A 20927-nucleotide genomic window follows, 5' to 3' on the forward strand; every position below is an offset into this window, starting at 1 on the left:
ACATCCAAGTAAACATTGGCTTATGATTCCAAGACCAGTAGTGTTCCTGTTCCTAACCCACATGAGGGTGGACTATACCATGCACGTCATTTTGCAAGGTACATCTAAACTTACATTCTTCTGTATTTCCTACCACAGGAAACCTATGCCTGATACTTCCTGTTCTGATAGAATTTTTTTGGCACCAAGTTGAATACTGGCCATTCATGCATACGGCGAATGTTTTTCTAAAATTCTTAACACATTCAAAACTCTTGAACTTCTTTAAAAAGATGAGGCAAAGCAGATGGTGTAGCAGCATTCCAAGGAGCTGAACACACCCTCCAAGAGGAGACCTTGTTGCATTGTTCCAGTGAGGCATCAGTCCCAAAAGACTCTCATTTGGTCTTAGGATAAGTTCTTTGAAGTTGAACGTTTACTAGTAGGATTCCTTCTAGCAACATACTAGATAAAGAAGAACATGTATATAGGAGGAAGTAGTTGAACAAAGCCATTTCTTTCTTTCTTTTTTTTTTTTTTTAAGATTTTATTTATTTATTCATGAGAGGCAGAAACATAGGCAGAGGGAGAAGCAGGCTCCCCAGCAGGGAGTCTGATGTGGGACTCGATTCCAGGACCCAGGGATCACGACCTGATCTGAAGGCAGACACTCAACCAGTGAGCCACCCAGGTGCCCCAACAAAGCCACTTCAAAAGTAAATTTGAATGAACAACCCCAAAGATCAATAACACAATGAATTAATCCCCTTCCCTTTCTTAAATCCAGTTAAGCAACATGTCATATCTAGAAAGTTACTACTCCTTAAACATCTTTAATCTTCCCAGCACCTGAAATAATTTCCTAATATGTCACCTCATCTCTAGCGTCTTGACTAGCTCCAGAGGAGACTTAGTATATGCAAATGTAATTTTGTTATTCCCTACTTAAAATTCCCTGATTTCTCCATCATCCACACTTGAATGAGTTGCACACTGATGGCTCGCTTTTGCACAGTAGTGGCATGCGTAGATTTGGAAAACAAATTTTAATGAATTGCTAGCATTTAAAAATTTTGAGATTCCTTGTGAACATCTAGATTCTTGCAATTTCTTACAATAGCAGAAGATCTGGTAACACTGGGCCTGTGTCTCTCTAAGATAACAATTTGCTAATATTTAGATGGGTTATGTTCCTCACCGCTTACTGTCTTAACACTGAAGCTTTGTCAGTTGCTATTAATGTGCTTGTACTATTGTTCCTGTCTCTTCCACCTTATTTGCCAGACCCAAATAAGTATAAATATACAGATTGCTAATATGTATGTAGAATACTATTTTGTGATTCCTAGAATTTGAACTTTAACTGGTCATTTTCCTTTTGTACTCATGTAACTTAACTTCTCATGTTCTCTGTTACTAAAATATTCCCTTGTGTTAGATTTACAGAGGCCTTACCTGCTTCTTCTCATCTTAATAGTTTATAGAGATGATTTTTGGCATCATAATGCCTGCTTGGCATTAGTAATTCCGTTAGGTCCCATGACTTTTTAAAGTATTAACATCTGTGACTTTTAGTTCTTGTTCTCCTTTGCTTTTATAGAATATGAATTTATTCATTGGCCTATTTTCTAGATCCTCACTTTCCCTCCAAAAGTTAAGGAACTAGATATTAATCTGATTGGGAACTACAGGTAACTATTGTTACTCTCTTTGAATTAAGGAGTAATTTTATTTTACTTTTTAAAAGATTTTTAATTTATTTATTCATAAGAGACAGAGAGAGAGAGAGGCAGACATAGGCAGAGGGAGAAGCAGGCTTCTGGAGGGGAGCCTGATATGGGACTCGATCCTGGGACTCTGGGAATATGCCCTGAGCCAAAGGCAGACAGACACTCCACCACTGAGCTACCCAGGCATCCCTAAGGAGTAGTTTTAAAGAGTACCTGTTTTTGCTCTTGAAATTTTAGAGTATGACCACATAAATTTTTTCTGTTTTTAGGCACATCAGAAGAAAGCTGGATTTTTTAGCTTTACATGTTTTCAGACACTGGCTGTTGCGTGATTTTTAATGTGTTCCTTGGACTCTCTTTCTGAACATCATGTTTTCCTTTCCTTCCTCCATCTAGTTCAGTGAATGTCCATTGATCATTTTATATGCTTCCATTTACCAATCTAAATGCTCCATACAAAATCTGTGGTCACCAGTCTTTTTTTCCATGATTAAATCTAATGGTCATCTAGTTAGATTCTGTGGTGATAATAGGACTTTGTGTTTTGCTTCTCAGCAGTTCTCTGTTACCTTCTTATTGATCGCCTTCATCCATCTCTGTTTTTGCTTTGTGTGTGATTTAAAAAAACAAAACAAAAACAACTTATTTAAGAGAGAGGGTAGGAGAAGAGGCAGAGGGAGAGAATCTTCAAGCAGACTCCCCACTGAGCTTGGGGATCCTGATGCAGGGATTGATCCCACAACTTCTAAGGACCTCTAAGGACCTCTAAGATCATGACCTGAGCCGAAACCAAGAGTTGGGACACTCAACCGACTGAACAACCTAGGTGTCCCTCTACGTGTGATCTTTTAAAGTTCTGTTTTTTTTCTTCTTTTCTATTGCCTATGTAATGTCCTAGGTTTGAATATAGTCCTTCAAGTCAAAAGTAAGTTCTTTTTGCCATTTTTGGATCCAGTTTATAAGGATGAGGAATCTTTTCCTGTAAGCTTGCAGAAGCTTGTTTTTTAATATTTTAATATCTCTGTGTGTTTTTATTTACATAGGGAGAGAGAAAGAAACAGACTGAGAGAGAGAGAGTGAGAACACATTATGTTGACTAGAGATGGCTAATATAACCGCATTTGGTGACTTCAGATAGGAAGGGTGTGGTGGTCATCAGGAGTGTTGCCACCCTGTTACATTCTAGGTCAAGGCTTTCCTTACTATTAAGTAGAATGTATTACAAAGTAATATTAAAATAGTCAATATAATATGTCCTGATTATACCTGAATATTTCCTTTATTTTCCCTACGGGATATCTCGTTTCTATCTCACTAGAAACTAGTGAATAATCAGGGAAGCAAAGTACATACAACTTTTTTTTTTTTTTTTTAAGGGTTAGATAAGTGCACAGAATCATGAAAGTGAAGCAGAGAAGACATGGCTATTTCTATTTCATGGCCTTTGCAAAAATGTTTTTATAATTTCTGTTAGTTATTATGGCTTAATGTTGTATAGTTATACAATTAATGTCATATAGTCACCCTGTCTCATTATTAAACTCTAGGTATTAGGCGGATCTTTATATTGATTTTATAGTTCATTTGGCTGTTTCTGAGTTGGTTTTAGATAGGAAAAATTTAAACTTGTTTGTAAACAGAGAATAGAGCCAGAAGACAGAAAAATTTTGAAAATGCAAGAGCCTGTAGTGATTGTCACTGTAGTTATAGCTTGTTTATCATGACAGTTTCCATAAAGAGGGTATTATTATTTCCATTGTATTATGAAGAAACAGGCTCAAGGAGTTTCAATGACCTGCCCAGAATCACATATCTAATTAAGTAGGAGAATAGCCTTAACTATTTCCCACAAAGTTATCTCTAATTACTTGGTTAAAGAAAGTGTTTTCTGCCGTAACACCTTGCCCACAATTTTACCAGGTTTTATTTTATTTATTTATTTTTTAAAAAGAGATTTTATTTATTTATTCATGAGAGAGGCAGAGATATAGGCAGGGAGCTTCCTGCAAGGATCCTCATGTGGGACTCGATCCCGGGATCACTCCCTGAGCTGAAGGCAGATGCTCAACCACTGAGCCACCCTGGTGTCCCTTCACCAGATTTTAAATTCTTCTGCTCCATGGCTTCGATAAGCTAAAAAAAGTAACAAATATTAATACAAGTGGGTAGGAATTCTTTTAGTTTTCATTAAAGTAAATCTGAAGAGAAAGTTTAGGAAATTGAATATTTTTGTTTTTTGTATTGTTTGCTAGTATAAATTTTGTTAGAGCTGATGACTGTTTTGGCTTTTTTCTCCCACTAAATCTCCATCCTCATTTTTCCTTTTCCTCTCCCAACAGCTTCAGGGAAGACAACATTTGTGAATATCCTTAAACAGGTCTGTGAGGATTGGGAAGTGGTTCCTGAACCTGTTGCCCGTTGGTGCAGTGTTCAAAGTGCTCAAGGTGACTGTGAGGTATGAAAATAAAATTAGCTAAGTAGAATAAATATCCTTTGTTTTAGAAGACCAGTGGTATTTAACCTTTGGTTTTTTTGTTTTTTTCTAATAAAATTTTCAAATCTAGCTTTAAGTATCTTCATCTTCATACATAGATATGTGTATATGTGTGTGTATAAATATTCACTGAACTAAGCCCTTAAGATTTATGTACTTCATTGCATCTAAGTAGAATTTTAGGAGTTTTTAAAAATTAATTTAAAAGTTTAAAAAATTGAATTGCAAATTAAACTCCTTAGGTAGCTTTTTACATTTTGTTTAAAAACAAGCAAAAACAAAGACAAAAAAAAGTTACCCAGTAACTGAATTTTATTAGTTTCACCTTTTGAAACTTTTGTCTTAAAAGAGACAAGCATCTATTTATTTCTTTGTACTTTTCATTCTTGCCAGACTTTCACCCTAGACACAACTGTTAATTTCCCAGCACTTTCCATTCTACATTGCACGTAAGAAAGAAGGAATAATAGTTAAATTTCATTTTTTATTGTATGTGTATGAAGAAAAGGGATCTGATTGCTAGGACTTTCATTTCTGGAGAAATGAGACTTGAAATTGAAAACAGCATAGCAGAAATCTTCAAAATGGGAATGTGTAACTTTTTTAGAATTGAGGAGGATAGAAGATTGAACAAAAATGTCTATTTTTTCAAGTTTAGCTGTTGATCTGAGGAATCTGGGAATAATAATTGTGTACTTAAAATGTAAATCATTAGCAAGATATTCTATAGACTTAGGATATATGGTTTTGAATAACCGAAAATATTCTCTCACACGCTGATTTGTCAAGCATAGTTAGCTTTAGAGACACAACTTAGTACATTCTGATCCTTAGAATAATCCAGGACTAAATCTTAAAGGAAATTCCTTCCCATATGGACTCCATTTTCTTTTCTTTTTTTAAAGATTTTATTTATTTGAGAGAGAGGGAGAGAGTATAAGTGGTGGGGGGAAAGTCAGGGAGAGGGAGAAGCAGATTCCCCCCTGAGCAGGGAGCCCAGTGTGAGGCTCAATCCCAGGACCCTGGGATCATGACCGAGCCAAAGGCAGATGCTTAACTGACTGAGCCACCCAGGTGCCCTTGGACTCCATTTTCATAAGAAACTGATATTTCAGCTTGGTCTTTGGGGAAAGACTGGATTAGCCATAAGTAGAATTTTAAAGTGGGTAAATTTATTTGCTTCTTTCTTTTCAACATTTTTTAATGACCTATGATATAACTATAGAAAAGCATAAGAAACTACTTGAGTTTGAAGAACAATTGGGAAGCTAACCATAGCCAGGTCAAGAAATAGATTATTACTGATATTCTAGAAGTCCCTATTCTTCCTCAGGGCACAATATCACCTTTCCTAGGGTAACAACTCCGCTAAGGGTAATCACTCACATAAAATAATTCTTGCAATAATACTTTATTCTGCTTTCCAGAAATACTTTGACTATACATGAACAATACATGAGCATATCTCTAAAAAATATAATTTAGTTTTGTCTGTTTTTGAATCTTATATAAATGAAGTCAACTATAATCTTTATCCTCTTGCTTTTTTTACTTTGTAAGTATGAAATTTGTCCATATTGTGGTATACAGTTGCAGCTTGTGCATTTTCATTGCCATATAATATTCAGTTATATTTATATCTCACTGTTTGTTTATTCTGTAACTTTGATCAATTTTTGAGTGATTTCTAGTTTAGTTTCTGTAAAAACAGCTGCACACATACAAGAGTTTCTCTAGGAATAAGAAGTAAAATCACTGGTTGGTGGGCTATTTGTATGATGCCTGTTTTCCAAAGTTGTTATTATCAGCTTCCTAATTTTTGTCATTCTGTTGGGTGTTTAATATTATGTTTTAAATCTGTATTTTGTTGATTGCTAATGATATTGTGATTATTTAATTAATTTATTTGCCATTTTGATTGCTTTTGTGAAGTCCCTGTTCAGGTCCTTTTGTCATTTTCCTTTGAATCTTCTGTCTTCCCTCCCCTCTGCATTTTTATTTCCCAGAGTATGTCTTGTTGGCCTTTTTCACTGAAATGCCCTTCTCATGTTTGCTTACCTTCAGAAATGAGAGACCTATGTTCTAAAAACACTTCTTTACCCCTCATTTTGGGGTAAACTATCAGTGCAGTTATTCTCAGATGTTAGATAAGAACTAGACAAATTAAACTAATGTCAGAAATACACAAGAGATTATTTTATTGAGAGAATGTTAGACTAGATTGGATTAGTTGACCTCCACTTAAGGCCCATTCTAATTTTAATGTCATAAGCTTCTAACTCATTAAATATGAATAACTAGTTCTCTGGCACATTAAATACCTCTGCCTTTCATTATACCTATAATCTGGGATGCAGAAACTGATGCCAAAAATGCCAAAAATTTTAATTTTGTAGAGAGAAATATAATTATCAGATTCACTGAATTCGGTCAGTAAGTTCTCTGTGGAGGCCCATAATTCTCAACCAGTGGAAGGAACTCATAAGAATCCAAAGTTTTATTAGTATGCTTATAGAATGACAGACAATCCCTTGGGAAGTTTAATATGAGAAATGGCTCCTAGTTAAAAATGACTGCCCTAGTGAATTACCGTTAGTGTTGGGATTATATTGACCCTTTTAGTTAGGTTGGAGAGAAGAGATTGAAAACATTGCATTAATATATGTGAGAAGACAAATTTATAGTAAGTCGGTTGTCTACTAACCCTAGAATCAGGGCCCAGGGGAATTAGTTATAGTATCTTAATGACTGATATCATCAGACATTGATACACCTTTGTCTCTATTTTCAGGATTCTCTATTTCCTGGTTTCACGGATCTGATATTCATGTTTATGGGTAGGGGCGATTTCTTCCCACGTACTAGAGTCAAAATTCCAAATTGATCTTTATAACTACCACATGGATGAACCTATACATTCATCATACAGTTTAATCTAGTCATGTTTCCGTAGTATTTCAATTTGATAACCTTAATTGGTACAGATTCTTGGAGGATAGTTTTATTTTTGTATATAAATTGGGGTCTGTTTATGATGTTGGTCCTTTGTACTTCTAGGTGGCATTTCAGACAATGTGGATAGTATTTTGGAGATAAGGTTGTGGAGTGTGAGGATGGTGGGGGACAGGTTCTCTGTATCTTTAGATATGTTCTTCTTTTATTCCAGACCTCCACTAAACTCAGGAAATGGGATTTTCTTCCTTCATCCTGCAGCTCTTCTCCCCCAGACCTGTTTCTGTTCGATTCCTCACCGTTTTAGTGTGAATCACCCATGGTCTAGATCTTAATTTTGTTAGAAGGTTGTCAGTAGTGAGAAGTAGTCGGTCTTCAGACCCAACCTTGGCAAGGCCAGTCTACTTGGGATGTTCTTCATTTATCTCACTCTTTGGCAGTTGCTGTAGAATTGGAAGAGTTGGGTTATTGGTACCTTTGATCTCTTACCTTAGCCAGTAACTTAATTTGCACCTTTATGCTTTGCTTGCATTTTGTTTTTTAGCTGTTTTATTTTTTTTTTACCTGCCACCTAGTGGCTGAAATGTTGCTATACTATTGATAACCACCAATTTTAGCAAAATAATGAGACAGAGTACCTAAAAAGATTATGTAGCCTTCCCTCCTTTCCTCTCCCACGATAACATTATCTTTAAAGGTCTACCCAGATGATCACCAATCTTGGAATTGAAGGTTTATTTCAAATAGTTGCTTATTTGGTGGTTTATATTATTATTTAGGCCCAAAGCTTTGATTTAATAGCTTCCATTTAGCTTATTTTTGAGATGGACAAATTCTTAGGGATATATCTCTGCTCTGTCCTGTTTTTCTTATTGAATTTAAGTCTTAAGGGGTCTTTGTTATTTATTTTTTAAAAAAATATTTTATTTATTTATTCATGAGAGACACAGAGAGGGAGGCAGAGACACAGGCAGAGGGAGCAGCAGGCTCCATGCAGAGCCCGACATGGGACTTGATCCCGGGTCTCCAGGATCGCACCCTGGGCTGAAGGCGGCACTAAACCGCTGAGTCACCCGGGCTGCCCAGGATCTTTGTTATTGTGAAATACTATTTTACTTTTATCCAACACTTCTTACCACTAAGAAGCCACTGAAAAAATTAGAATTGTGATAAAGAAGGGATAAAATATACTTGTTTTTCAAATAACAGCATTTTTTGATAAGTCATTCTTGAAAATTAGTTAGGAATGAGTAGGAAAGTACTTCTACTCATACCTTCTGAAATATCTTGATAACTTTTTTGGCTGTTTTATGATTATCTTGTTTGGTAGATTCTGATCTTTTTTGATTGAACTTAATTCAACTCTTGCAATGTTTACAAAATTAGATTAGAATTAAAAGATAATGATTTTGTATCTTTACTCAGTATTACTGTTTTTCACTTACCTTGACAATAATATGTGCTTTATGCAAAATAATGAAGTATTCTATCATGAAGTGAGTTATAGAATTATAGATATGAATGACAGAAACAGTAAAAGTTATCTGTTATCCCATCACCTTATCTGTATCTTATGTATAGTTGACATAGTAATTTATTATATCCGATATTGGCAGCGGGGTGGATACATAATTTTAAAAACTATACAGTAATACAGTAAAAATATACAGTAGTATTCAAACATTGTTTGAAGTTAAGAAAATATCATAGATTACCAAAGGAAGGAACTAAAACTCTCCTGGATTACTCAGAGAAGACTGCAGATCTTACTTGGTACAATAGTATACAATTTTGTGCTTTGCTTTTTTCTCTCTCATGTTTATTTCAAAGGTAATTAAAAATGTCAGAGTTTACTATAAATAATTTCTAAAGGCAACCTAACTTACGTGCATGTACCAGTATTTACATAATATAAATGCCTAATAATAGTGGAATGATAGCCTATTTGCTTAGTAATGTGATAAACATCTTTGTGGTTAAATCTGTAATCCAAGTTATTTCTTTAAGACAAATTTCCAAAAGTGCAGTTAAGTAGGCCTAAGAATATAGATTTTAAAAAGTAAATATAGCTAAGCTGCTTTGCAGAGATGTTCTATCAACTTTTACATAATATAATTTGACCCTGAGGCATTCAGATATTTTTATTTGGGTCCTTTTCAGAGGGGAATGAACTGAAAAAATTACACTCAAGTTGGTAAAGATGATATACAGTGTTTTTTTTGATACATTTTTAATTTGAATTTTATTCTTAATGTTCATAGTTGCATACAAAAACCCCCAGCGATTTGTAGTCTCTGAAACTTCATGTATAGAATCAAAAGAAAATATTTTATATGGGCTCTTAGATTATCCTGAAAAACTAGAAAATGATTTCCTGGCTTAACTGTTAATTTTTTAATTTGGTGTGGTTGAACTGAGACAACAGCTAACATCTTGAAAGCTATAAAAATGTACTGTAGATTTTTAAATTTTGTTTTAATTTAAGCATTTGTATTTTTAGAACAACTAGCTGGTTATTATTTTTTCAATTGGGTTATGAGTCAGAATTGGTTCTCTAAATTATTTTCATGTAGTAGACTTTGAAATTACTTTGGGCAAGAGTAAACAAATCTGGAAAATCCAAATAAAAAGAGTCTTTTTTTGTGTGATTAAAATTTTCATTGTGGAAAAAACATCATAAACTTTACCATCTTAACCATTTTTAAATATATGGTTCAGTAGTGTTAGGTGTATTTACAAGGTTGTAAAGCAGATCTGTTGTAAAACAGATCTTTTCATCTTGTAGAACTAAAACTATATTCATTAAACAATTCTCCTTTACCCCTTTTGTTTAGCCCTTGGGAGCTACCATTCTTCTTTCTTCTATCTATGAATTTGACTACTTTATTTAATTAATTTTTAAGATTTTCTTTTTTTTTTTTTAAAGATTCTATTTTTAAGTAGTCTCTGTACCCCCTATGTGGCTTGAACCTACAATCTCTAGATCAAGAGTACATGTTCCACTGACTGAGCCAGCCAGGTGCCCCTGAATTTGACCACCTTAGATTCCTCCTTATAATTGGAATAATACAGTATTTGTCCTTTTGTGACTGGCTTATTTCACCTAGCATATTGTCCTCCAAATTCTTCAAAAAAAAAGTTTCAAACTTCTCACTATATAACAAGCCCGTTTCATATTATCTATGTAACCTACTTTGTTATCTTTGTGCATAGCAAATTTATCCTGTTTTTCAGATGAACTGAGTTCACTTCTAAGGATATTATTAAATGTCTGTATCAGGTAGATTTAAGGTAATACTTGCTGCTATCATAAGCTCTAAAATCTCTGTAGTTCAAAATAATAAATTTTATTTCTGAGAGAACAGTGCAATATGGTATTTAGTGGATAACGTACCATGCTGTGATGCAGCGACCCAAGCCCTTTGTAAATTGTGGCTCATCCAATCTCTAGAACAGTGCTTCAGACTTTAATGTTTAATAGAATGACCTGAAACATTTGTTAAATCACATACTTGGGCCCTTACCTGCACCTAGTTTTTGATTTAATGCATCTGATGTCGGGTGGGTGCTAAAAATGGGCATTTCTCACAAGTTCCCAAGTAATGTTGCTGTTGCTGTTACGGGGACCCTACTTTGTTATCCCTGCCCTGGAGCTGAAATTGAGAGCTTCTGCTCTAGGATCTTGGTGTCCTTTGCTTCTAGCTGATGGAGAAAGAGAGGAACATCACATTTGAGGTTTTTAGATTGAAGCCTGGAAATGGTATACATTGTTTCTGCCCTACTTTCATTGACTAGAATTGAGTCACATGGCCATGCTCAACTACAAGGGAGGCTGGGAAATAAAACCTGGTTTGTGTCCAGGAAGAAAAGCAATGTGGCTTTAAGGAACACATAGTGGTGTTTATTTTTTAATGTAACTTAAACTCAAAATGCCAAGTTTAATTAATTTATGTGGAAGAGATCTTCAACATATATTCTCTGTTTTCCACTTATAAGGTAAAAAAGAAGTTGATAAACTTCATTTAGCTGAAAAGATTCGTTTGTATGAAATATTTTTTTCCCTGGAGGATGCTGAATAAATAGGAAAGTCAATTTATAATTAACAAAACCTTTTCAATGAAACTTAATAGATTTGTTCTTTAAGCAGTTTGGGAAGGCAATTAACTACACCCTTATTTCTGTTCATCACCTGCTGAGTTTTTTCTACACAGACTTATTGTTGACAGTTAGCTTCTTGCTGTTTTATGCCTTTTTTTTTTTTTTTTTTTTCAATTTTGGGAAGAAGATTCAGTTAATTATGTGGTTTGCGGTATGTAATTTAAACTCTGCCTCAAAGTGCCATGTGTTTGTGTGGTTTTTAGTTCTTAACTGAAACTTTGAGGTCAATATTTATACTTCTGGATTTTTTTTTTTTCCCCAGAGGAAAACCACCTACTTTGAGTGTGAACTTCTAGAAAGTGTTCAGGGGTGTTTATTTGGGCTAGGATTGAGAACAGGAATTAAGCCATCATATTTTATTCCTTATATTCCTTAGGATATAAGATTAAAGACTTCATATGACTTTATTTTGGAAACCTTTATATAGCTTGATGTTACAGAAAAGGCTGGGGAAGCATCCTTTGCCCACCATAGGGACCTCTGAAGACAGCTCCTTGTTTCTTCCTTTTGTCTGGGACTATAGATACATGTTTGACCCTACAGTGCACGTGGTAGATAAATGTCTTTCTTCTAAAAACAAGAGTATTCAGGAAAGTCAGCTGTTAGGACAGAGCTCATTCTTGGTTTTCTGACAGGTAGGGAAATGATCATTCCTAGTTCACAAAGGAAGGACTTGTCTCCTAAGATGTTTTGCCTTCTGATTCTCTGGACTATGAATACGAGCTCTTCTTTGCCAAAGCAATTGCAGTTGAACTAATAATAATGGGATATGGTTCCTGTAAATGGAGGCATTAGGCTTATATGTTTGATTTGGCATGTGTTGATCCTCTTAGGGGTTACTGTTTGGTCACTGGAATTTAGAGAGAGGGAATATTAGGAAGTGACAGTGACTGGCATATCCCAAGGTATGTGAGATTGTCCTTTTTTGCATAGATAAAATTGGAATTGGTTTTATTTTCCTTTCTAAAATTAAAAGTTTAAAAAGGGAAGCATATGCTTAATGATAAGATTGTAGGTGAAATTCAGTTACATTAAATGCTGTTGTAATAAAATTTTACATATAACCTGAATATTTATAAGCTCTAATTCAGCTACTAGTTACAATATAATCTTAGAACACACTTTAGTTTTTCTAAACTTTTCTTTGTCAGTAAAATGGGAATGGTAATAGGAAAAATCAAACTTGTGTAAGAATTAAATAAAAAAAAACAAAAATGAAAGTCTATTGGGTTGGAAAGACTATATATAGTCAGGGAGTGTTTTATAGTAAGTTAAAGTATATGAGATATTTGGGAGATTCTTATACTAAAAAATTATTTATTTATCTGAAATTCAAATTTAACTGGAGGTCCTGGGTTTTGTTTTTTTCTTTCTTAATCTGACAACTCTAATACTAAAGTATCGTAATATATTCTAGTACTGTGCAAGAAAGAATATTGCCACAAAAAAGAAGGAATTTCAGTGACTTCTTTCTGTTCGTCCTCTTATCTTGATTTGGAAAGTGTGGAATGGGAGGGTTTATTGACTTTGACCTATAATAGTGAAGTGGCATTAGTGAAGTGGCAGTCCTCAGATGCTCAAAATTACTTCTATGTATTTTACAAATTAGAGGTATATTTAGAATACCAGGTCTCTTTAAAAAAAAATCCACATATTAAATTAGATATCCCCTAATGAACACTACTATAATCAGACTATATAAAAATCTAATAACAAAAATTTGACTGTATAGAATATTTTAATGGATATTGTGGTTGGGGGAGAGACTGGTAAATAGGTACTGCCTAGGTATCAGGAGTTTTTAAGGATTAAAGAATCCCAGAAGAGACCTAAGATGACCTTGCCAATTTAATTATTTAAACACATAGTACTGGCAGCCCCGCTGGCGCAGCGGTTTAGCGCCGCCTGCATCCCGGGGTGTGATCTTGGAGACCCGGGATCGAGTCCCACGTCGGGCTCCCTGCATGGAGCCTGCTTCTCCCTCTGCCTGTGTCTCTGCCTCTCTCTCTCTCTCTCTCTCTCTCTCTCTGAATAAATAAATAAACCTTAAAAAAAAAAGCCACACACCTAGTACTTTATGCAGAGTTGGTACTAGACTAGAGATATGGACAAAGTAGTGAAATATTTTATTTTATTTTACTTATTTTAGAGAAGTAGAGAGGGGCAGAAGGAGAGAGAGAAAATCTTAAGCAGATTCCCTGAGCACTGAGACCAATTCAGGGCTTGATTCCAAGAACCTAGGATCAGGACCCAAAGTGAAACCAACAGTTGGACACTTAACTGACTAAGCCACCCAGGTGCCCTGAAGTGAAACATTTATTAAGCTTTTGTGATATTTTGTAAGAGCGGTAGGTAATTTCACTGTTTCTAGAGGTCAAATATTGAGAAGAATTTTAAAATTTCTAGTTACAGAATGCCAAATTCATACATTTCTTTGTCAAAAACTTGAGGAGTGAAGTAATCCCATTTAGAAATTGAGCTAACAATTTGCAAACATAAGAATTTTATCTATTGGGTCAGATCATGACTAATTATATCTACCATTTGAGCTGTAATTATGATCACAGAGTATTATGTGGGAATGTGTGATTGCCTTTCCTCCAAAGTTTAGGGTTATATCAAGAGTACATTTGGGGCTCCTGGCTGGCTCACTTGGTAGAGCATGTGACTTTTGATCTCTGGATCATGAGTTCGATCCCTGCATTGGGTGTAAACAAACAAACAAAAAATCTTTAAAAGAACTATTATATTTATCAACATGAATTTAACAATTTCGAGAAATTTTAAAGCTGTGAATGTTCATTGATTATGGAACAAAATCGCACTTTAAAATTTGGGTCTAAATTTTTTTTTTTTTCTAGTTTTAGTTGATCCTCATACTAGTACATATAGAATTGGTAAACAAGTCTGTATATATATATTTTTCAGGATTTTGGTCCACCTCTTTTCTGATTATATCTAGTCATGTCAGCTTCTTGTTCATTTTAGTTAACTGTAGCTAATTTGCTAAAATCTAATTTACAAGTCTTCATTTGCCTTTTTGTCAGTCACAAGGAAAAGTGGCTTATACAAATTCACCATTTAAATCACTTGTCAAGAAGTTGGCTTAATTTTATTTTCTCCAGAAAGCACTAGAATTTGAAATAACCCTGATAGGTATTTTTCAAATTTACTGATTATAGTAATGAAGTTCCATTTTTATAATACTTTAAAATTAGGGGTTTAATTGGACATTTTCTACATTAATTATTTAGGCTGATCAGAATATGTAACTATATATTGTTATATTATTTAGTAAAGATTTATTTGAAGTAGATACTATATGTGTGAAGTTTTTAGGAAGTAAACTGCTTATTGAATCCTAGGAGTTCTTAATTATTTTAAGATATAAGGCACCATCATTTAAAAGCTAACTTTATTTAAATAAGCAAGTGTATATACACTATATATATGTGTGTGTGTGTATATATATATATAAAAATATATATGTAGTCTATGATTATTGAGGAACCAAAGACTTTTAAGTAGATCTATTAATATTTACTATGTTAGAAATTTAACTTGAAACACTTAAAAAATTTGCCAGCTAATTCATTTAAAAATCACAGTTGTAAGCCCATTACATGTTAACTAACATAAATAACTATTTTCCCAAAAAAAAAAAAAAGAATTTAGTGAGGAAAGTGAGATTGTTTTACATTTTGCATTATCTCTTAATGTCTGACTTATTAGCAAACCTGAGTTCTCATATCTGCTTCTACATTCCAACTGTTGCAATATCATGTGTTATGTAGCATCTAGAAAATTATACATTCATAAGAGAATGAGAATGGAAAAAGGTACATTTGTTACTAAAATCTTTTTTTTTTTTTTTAGGCTTGTAGACCCCTCTCAGAATCTCAGGAACTCCTCAGGCATTACCCTGCCACACTTTGACAACCTCTGTTCTAGATAGTATCTTTAATCTGTAGAAATTAAAGACTCAAAAGAAATTCTATAAAAGGGCAGCCTGGGTGGCTCAGCGGTTTAGTGCTGCCTTCAGCTCAGGTCGTGATCCTGGGGTCCCGGGATTGAGTCCCGCGTCGGGCTCCCTGCATGGAGCCTGCTTCTCCCTCTGCCTGTATCTCTGCCTCTCTCTCTTGTCTCTCATGAATAAATAAATAAAATCTTAAAAAAAAACAAACTATTAAAAAAAAAGATTCTTTAAAAAAAACCCTGCATCCAAAAGATTAGTAATTCCACTGTGTCATCACATCTGGTTTGTGTTCATATTTCTCTATTGTCTCCTAATTTTCTTATAGTTTGTTGATATCAAGAGTCAAAGTTCACATGTTATATTTGGTTGATATGCCTTTTAAATTTTAATGTATTGGTTCCTCTTCCTTTTTTTTCTTTGTAGTTTAATACTTGAAGAAACTGGGTCATTTGCTCTTGTACAGTTTCCATCATTCTGGTCTTGGCTGAGTGCATCTCTGTGGTATAGTTTAACATGTTTCTCAATCTCTGTATTTCCTGTAAATTTGTAGTTAGATCTTCTAGAGCTTTGATTAGATTTGGTTTTAGTTTTTTTTGGCTAGACTTCTTAGGTACTGATGTGTACTTTCTTTCACATTTCACCAGGAGCATGTCTTTTTGTGATGTCAAAATCGATTAGTCTGTTCAGGTTTTGTCAGCTTATAAAATTTCCCTCTTAGTTTTTCTCTAATAATTTTAGGATCTATTGCTAATTTATGCCCTAATCGTTCGGTGTTGGAAAGATGATATTCTAATAATCAAGGCTGTTAGCTAAGATTCTTCAGTCAAAGAAGACCATTTCCTCTTCTACTATTTCATTAACCTGAAGTAACATTTGTAAAGAAAGGGCCAGAATAAAAAAAAATTTTTTTCTCATTAAACTTTTGTTTTAATGGGTCTTAAAATTCTGTGACAGAATTTTGGTCAAGTTGTTTCCATTAAAAAGTACTGATTTTAAAAACTAATAACTTAAAACTGCCACACACACAAACCAAATGGTCCACACAACATTCTCCCTTCCTTCTGAGGGTTTTACGATGCGCTGTTCTCATTAACCAGACTTTTACTATTCAACCCAAGTGGCCGATTGACACAGTTCTGAGGCCGTTCTTCCACCACCGATCAAGACTGGGGTGGCAGGTGTTGGGGATAATACTCATTTAGCCTCCTGGGCTTTCTGGGCAGACTGGGGGACTCTGCCAGCTCCAGCTGCCTTCTTGTCCTCCGCTTTGAGGACATCCGCGCCACCGTCTGTCTCATGTCACGAGCAGCAAAACGGCCCAGAGGAGGGTGGTCAGAGAAGCTCTCAACACACATAGGTTTGCCAGGAACCACATCCCCAGATTTCACGAACTTGGGACCATCTTCCAGCTTCTTTCCAGAACGACGATCTACCTTCCCCTTCAGCTCCGCAAACTTGCAAGCGCTGTGAGCTGCGGGTCGGCCCAGCACAGGTGCGTGTCCAGCACCGATTTGGCCTGGAGGTTCAGGAGAATCACCTGAGCCGCGAAGCCAGCTGCTTCCACGGGCGGGTCCTTGTTGCTGTCGCCGGCCGCGTCGCCGCGACGAACATCTTTGACAGACACGCTCTTGACATCGAAGCCCACGTTGTCCCCAGGAAGAGCCTCACTCCAGCGTCCCGGTGCATTTCCACAGACTTTCCTTCGGGTGTAACATTGACCGGAGCAAGGTGACCCCCTGCCAGGCCGAAGAACACCAGCCCCCCTCGGCCCCGGGCCGGTACCGACACCACCGATTTTGCAGGCGTCCCGGAGAGGCGGGTGCAAGGGCTTGGCAGGTGGACGAGTCGGCGGCGGGATGCAGCCAGAGCTCCGAGCAGTGGGTTCCCGCATCCCCGTCCTCACGGGGCACTTTCCGTCCCTGGCCCCACGGCGTGTTAGCACCTGGCTCCAGCCTGTCGTCACCATTCCAGCCAGAAACTGGCACAAATAATGCTACTGTGTCGGGGTGGTAGCCAATTTTCTTAATGTAGGTGCTGATTGTTGGTGTTAACACAATGGATTCCACTGAGCCACCTTACAGCCAGAAGAGATAGGAGGAAATTGTTAAGGAAGTCAGAATACAATTTTTTATATTTTTTCTCTAAATTTCCAGAATAATTAATTGGTGACCTAGCAACCTCTAAAGATGTTTAGAGAGTTTTTTTCCCCCAGGTTTTCTTTAATTATGAATTTATAAATTTATGCCTTCCATTCACCATTCCTTTCAGATGTTCGAAGACTCCTGTCTTTTTGACAAGTGGAAGCCCTTGCCCTTGGTACAACCTCAGTAGATTTTGATAGTTTACTTGTTCCCTGGAACAAGATGTATTAAGCTCATCTTGTACATTTCTTTCTTCAGGCATAGAATCTGGTATATGACCCTAATTCCTTTCAGTGGGAAATGGTATTTAGACATCATAATCTGGGTGACATTTATGTTTATTTCTGCAAGCTTGTCATTGTTTATAGTCCTTTTGGTGGGCAGAGTTAGGAAAACTGTATCTTATAGAAAGGAAAATAATTCATGAGGTCTAGATGCTAGTTCAAATTCATAAATAAGATTACAGAAATTGGGGTACCTGGGTGGCACAATTGGTTGGGCATCCCACTCTTGGTGTTGGCTCAGGTCGTGAGATGGGGCTCCGTGTTGGGCCCCACATGCAGCACAGAGTCTCCTTGAGGATTCTCTGTATCTCTCCCTTTGCCTCTTCTCCTTCCTGTCCATCTCTCTCTATCTCAAATTAGAAAAAAAAAAAAAAAAAGATTACAGAGATTTTACTTTATTTTTTATTCTGTATTTTTTTTTCTTAAACTGGAAATATTGGTTGTGATTATGAAATCACAAAATGCTGGGGAGACCTTGCTCTGTTTTATTAAGAAGATAGGCCCCAAATGCCTTAAGGGGCCCGGTAGCTAAACAAATAAATCAGGCCTGTTGTGAGAATCAACAGGAAATATCAGAGGCTGATAAAACGGAGAGCATATGTCCCACCTGATGGAAGCATGTGTGACGTGGCTATAAGTAGTTTTTACTTAGAGAAAATACAGACACAGTATTGCTTGGTTTTCACAATAATTTTTTTTTCATTTGAGTATAGTTAATACACTATTGATGTTACATTAATTTCAGTTGTTAGCATAGTGGATTCAACAAACTGAATCTTGAACTGTGCTCACCACAAGTATATCTACTGTCTGTCACCATACAACTTTATTACAATATCATTGACTATATTCCCTATGCTGTGCCATTTTTTCTTGTGACTTACTCATTCCTGAACCAGAAGCTTATATCTCCTACTCCCCTACATCCATTTTGCCCATCCCCCATCCTCCTCTTCTCTGGCGGCCATCAGTTTGTTCTTTGTATTTATAGATTTAATTCTGCTTTTTGTTTATTTTTTATTCATTTTTTTTTCAGATTCCACATATAAGTGAAATCATATATTTGCCTTTTTCTGACTTATTTCACTTAAGTAATACCGTCTAAGTGCATATATTTTTTTTGAGTTAATATTTTTGTTTTCTTCGGGTAAATACCCAGTAGTTGAATTACTGGATTATAAGGTCATTCTGTTTTTAATTTTTTGAGGAAAGTCCCTACTGTTTTCCACAGTGGCTGTACCAATTAACATTCCCACCAATAGGGTATGGAGATTCCTTTTGCTCCACATCCTTGTCAATACTTGTTATTATTTTTTATTTTAGCCATTCTGACAGGTATAAAGTGATATCTCATTGTGGTTTTGATTTACATTTCCCTGATGATTAGTGATGTTGAAGATCTTCTCATCTGTCTTTTGGCCATCTGTATGTCTTCTTTGGAAAAATGTCTATTTAGGTCTTCTGTCCATGTTTTTTTTTTTTTTTTTTTAATTTACTTATGATAGTCACAGAGAGAGAGAGAGGCAGAGACACAGGCAGAGAGAGAAGCAGGCTCCATGCACCGGGAGTCCGATATGGGATTCGATCCCGGGTCTCCAGGAACGCGCCCTGGGCCAAAGGTAGGCGCCAAACTGCTGCGCCACCCAGGGATCCCTTCTGTCCATGTTTTAATCAGATTGGGTTTTTTTATGTTGAGTTGTATGAGTTTTTAATATATTTTATATGAGTTTTTAATATATCATCCCTTATCAGATGGATATATCATTTACCAATATCTTCTTCCATTCCATTCAATAAATTGCCTTTTTGTTTTGTTGATAGCTTCCTTTGCTTTGCAAAAGCTTTTTATTTTGTATTGCAATCTCAATAGTTTATTTTTGCCTGAGGAGACATATCTAGAAAAATGTTGCTATGGCTGATGTAAGAGAAATTACTGTCTGTTTCTCTTTTAGGTAGTTTTATGGCTTCAGGTCGCACATTTAGATCATTAATCCATTTTGAGTTTATTTTTGTGTATGGTATTAGAAAGTCCAGTTTCATTCATTTACATGTAGTTGTCCAGTTGTCCCAACACCATTTACTGAAGAGATGGTCTTTTTTCCTATTGTATATTCTTACCTCCTTTGTCATAGATTAATTGACCATATAAGCATAGGTTTATTTCTGGGCTCTCCTCTTCTATTCCTTTCATCTATATATCTGTTTTTGTACCAGTACCGTACAGTTTTGATTACTACAGCTTTGTAGTTTATCTTGAAGTCTAGGATTGTGATAATGTTACTGAAAGATCCAAGTTCGGCTGCTCATTGCTCAAAAAGCCAATACTCAAGATGAATTTTGATTGATAATATGAACTTTATTCAGGAGGTCCACCACCTGGGGAGAAGGTAGAGTCTTGTCCAAAAGCCGACTCTGAGATTTCTGCCTGGCCCAAAGATTTTTAAAGGAACTTTAGAGCATTTAATCAGTAAAAAGGGAGCACAGTGGTCTGTAACACTTTTTGATTGCGTGTAGACTCAGTGGTGCCAGCTATAGATATTATGGTGGTTGTGATTGGTGCCCAGGGTGGCGGGGGAGGTTGTGCAGGAGAGTTTAGTTCCGAGTTTTTCTAGGAATTAATAAACGATCTGTAGATATGCCAAGAAGGTTAACTGATCATGATCACTAGGGCTAAAGTTGCTTGCTAAGACTTACAGACTACTAAACTGTCTGGAGGGGCTGAGGCCATGGATTCAATGTGATTTTTCTTTCTCATGATTGCTTTCGCTATTCAGGATCTTTTGTGATTCCATAACAAATTTTAGGATTCTTTGTTCTAGTTCTGTGAAAAATGCTCTTCTGGTTTTTGCATTTTTTAAAAGAAGATATAAATCTAGGTGTATTATGTGAAATTATTTAGCTTTTAAATTTTGACAACTAATTCCAGTTTTTAAAAGGGCCAAACAAGTATTTTCTGCCATAGGCTTTTGTTTGTGACTTCTTGTGGAAAAGCTCTAAGGAACTGATGGTTAAGCTGGCCTTTCAAGTTCTTCTAGACCTCAGGCATCCTGAAGAATACCATGGGAAAGAGCAGGAGGAAGAGGACTTAATCATGTTGGTTTTGCTAATTGTGATGCATTTATTTATCTAACTTCTCTTTTGGGCTTTTTAAAAAATTTAAATAACTATTGATCATTAATTTTGCCTTTTGTTTCTTTTTTCAAATTCAAAATA

The 20927-nt window shown here is 35.7% G+C and overlaps 1 protein-coding gene across 1 annotated transcript in view; it reads left to right on the forward strand.

Moving 5' to 3' along the window:
- The window catches only part of DCK (deoxycytidine kinase), a 30848-nt gene that overhangs the window by 1106 nt on the left and 8815 nt on the right, over window positions 1-20927 (forward strand). Inside the window, exon 2 of the mRNA XM_072775339.1 lies at window positions 4049-4164. Within this exon, the coding sequence (XP_072631440.1) occupies window positions 4049-4164 (116 nt within the window). The remainder of the gene's footprint in view (window positions 1-4048; window positions 4165-20927) is intronic.

This window comes from Canis lupus, chromosome 14 (assembly GCF_048164855.1).
Source record: "Canis lupus baileyi chromosome 14, mCanLup2.hap1, whole genome shotgun sequence".
NCBI lineage: Eukaryota > Metazoa > Chordata > Mammalia > Carnivora > Canidae > Canis > Canis lupus.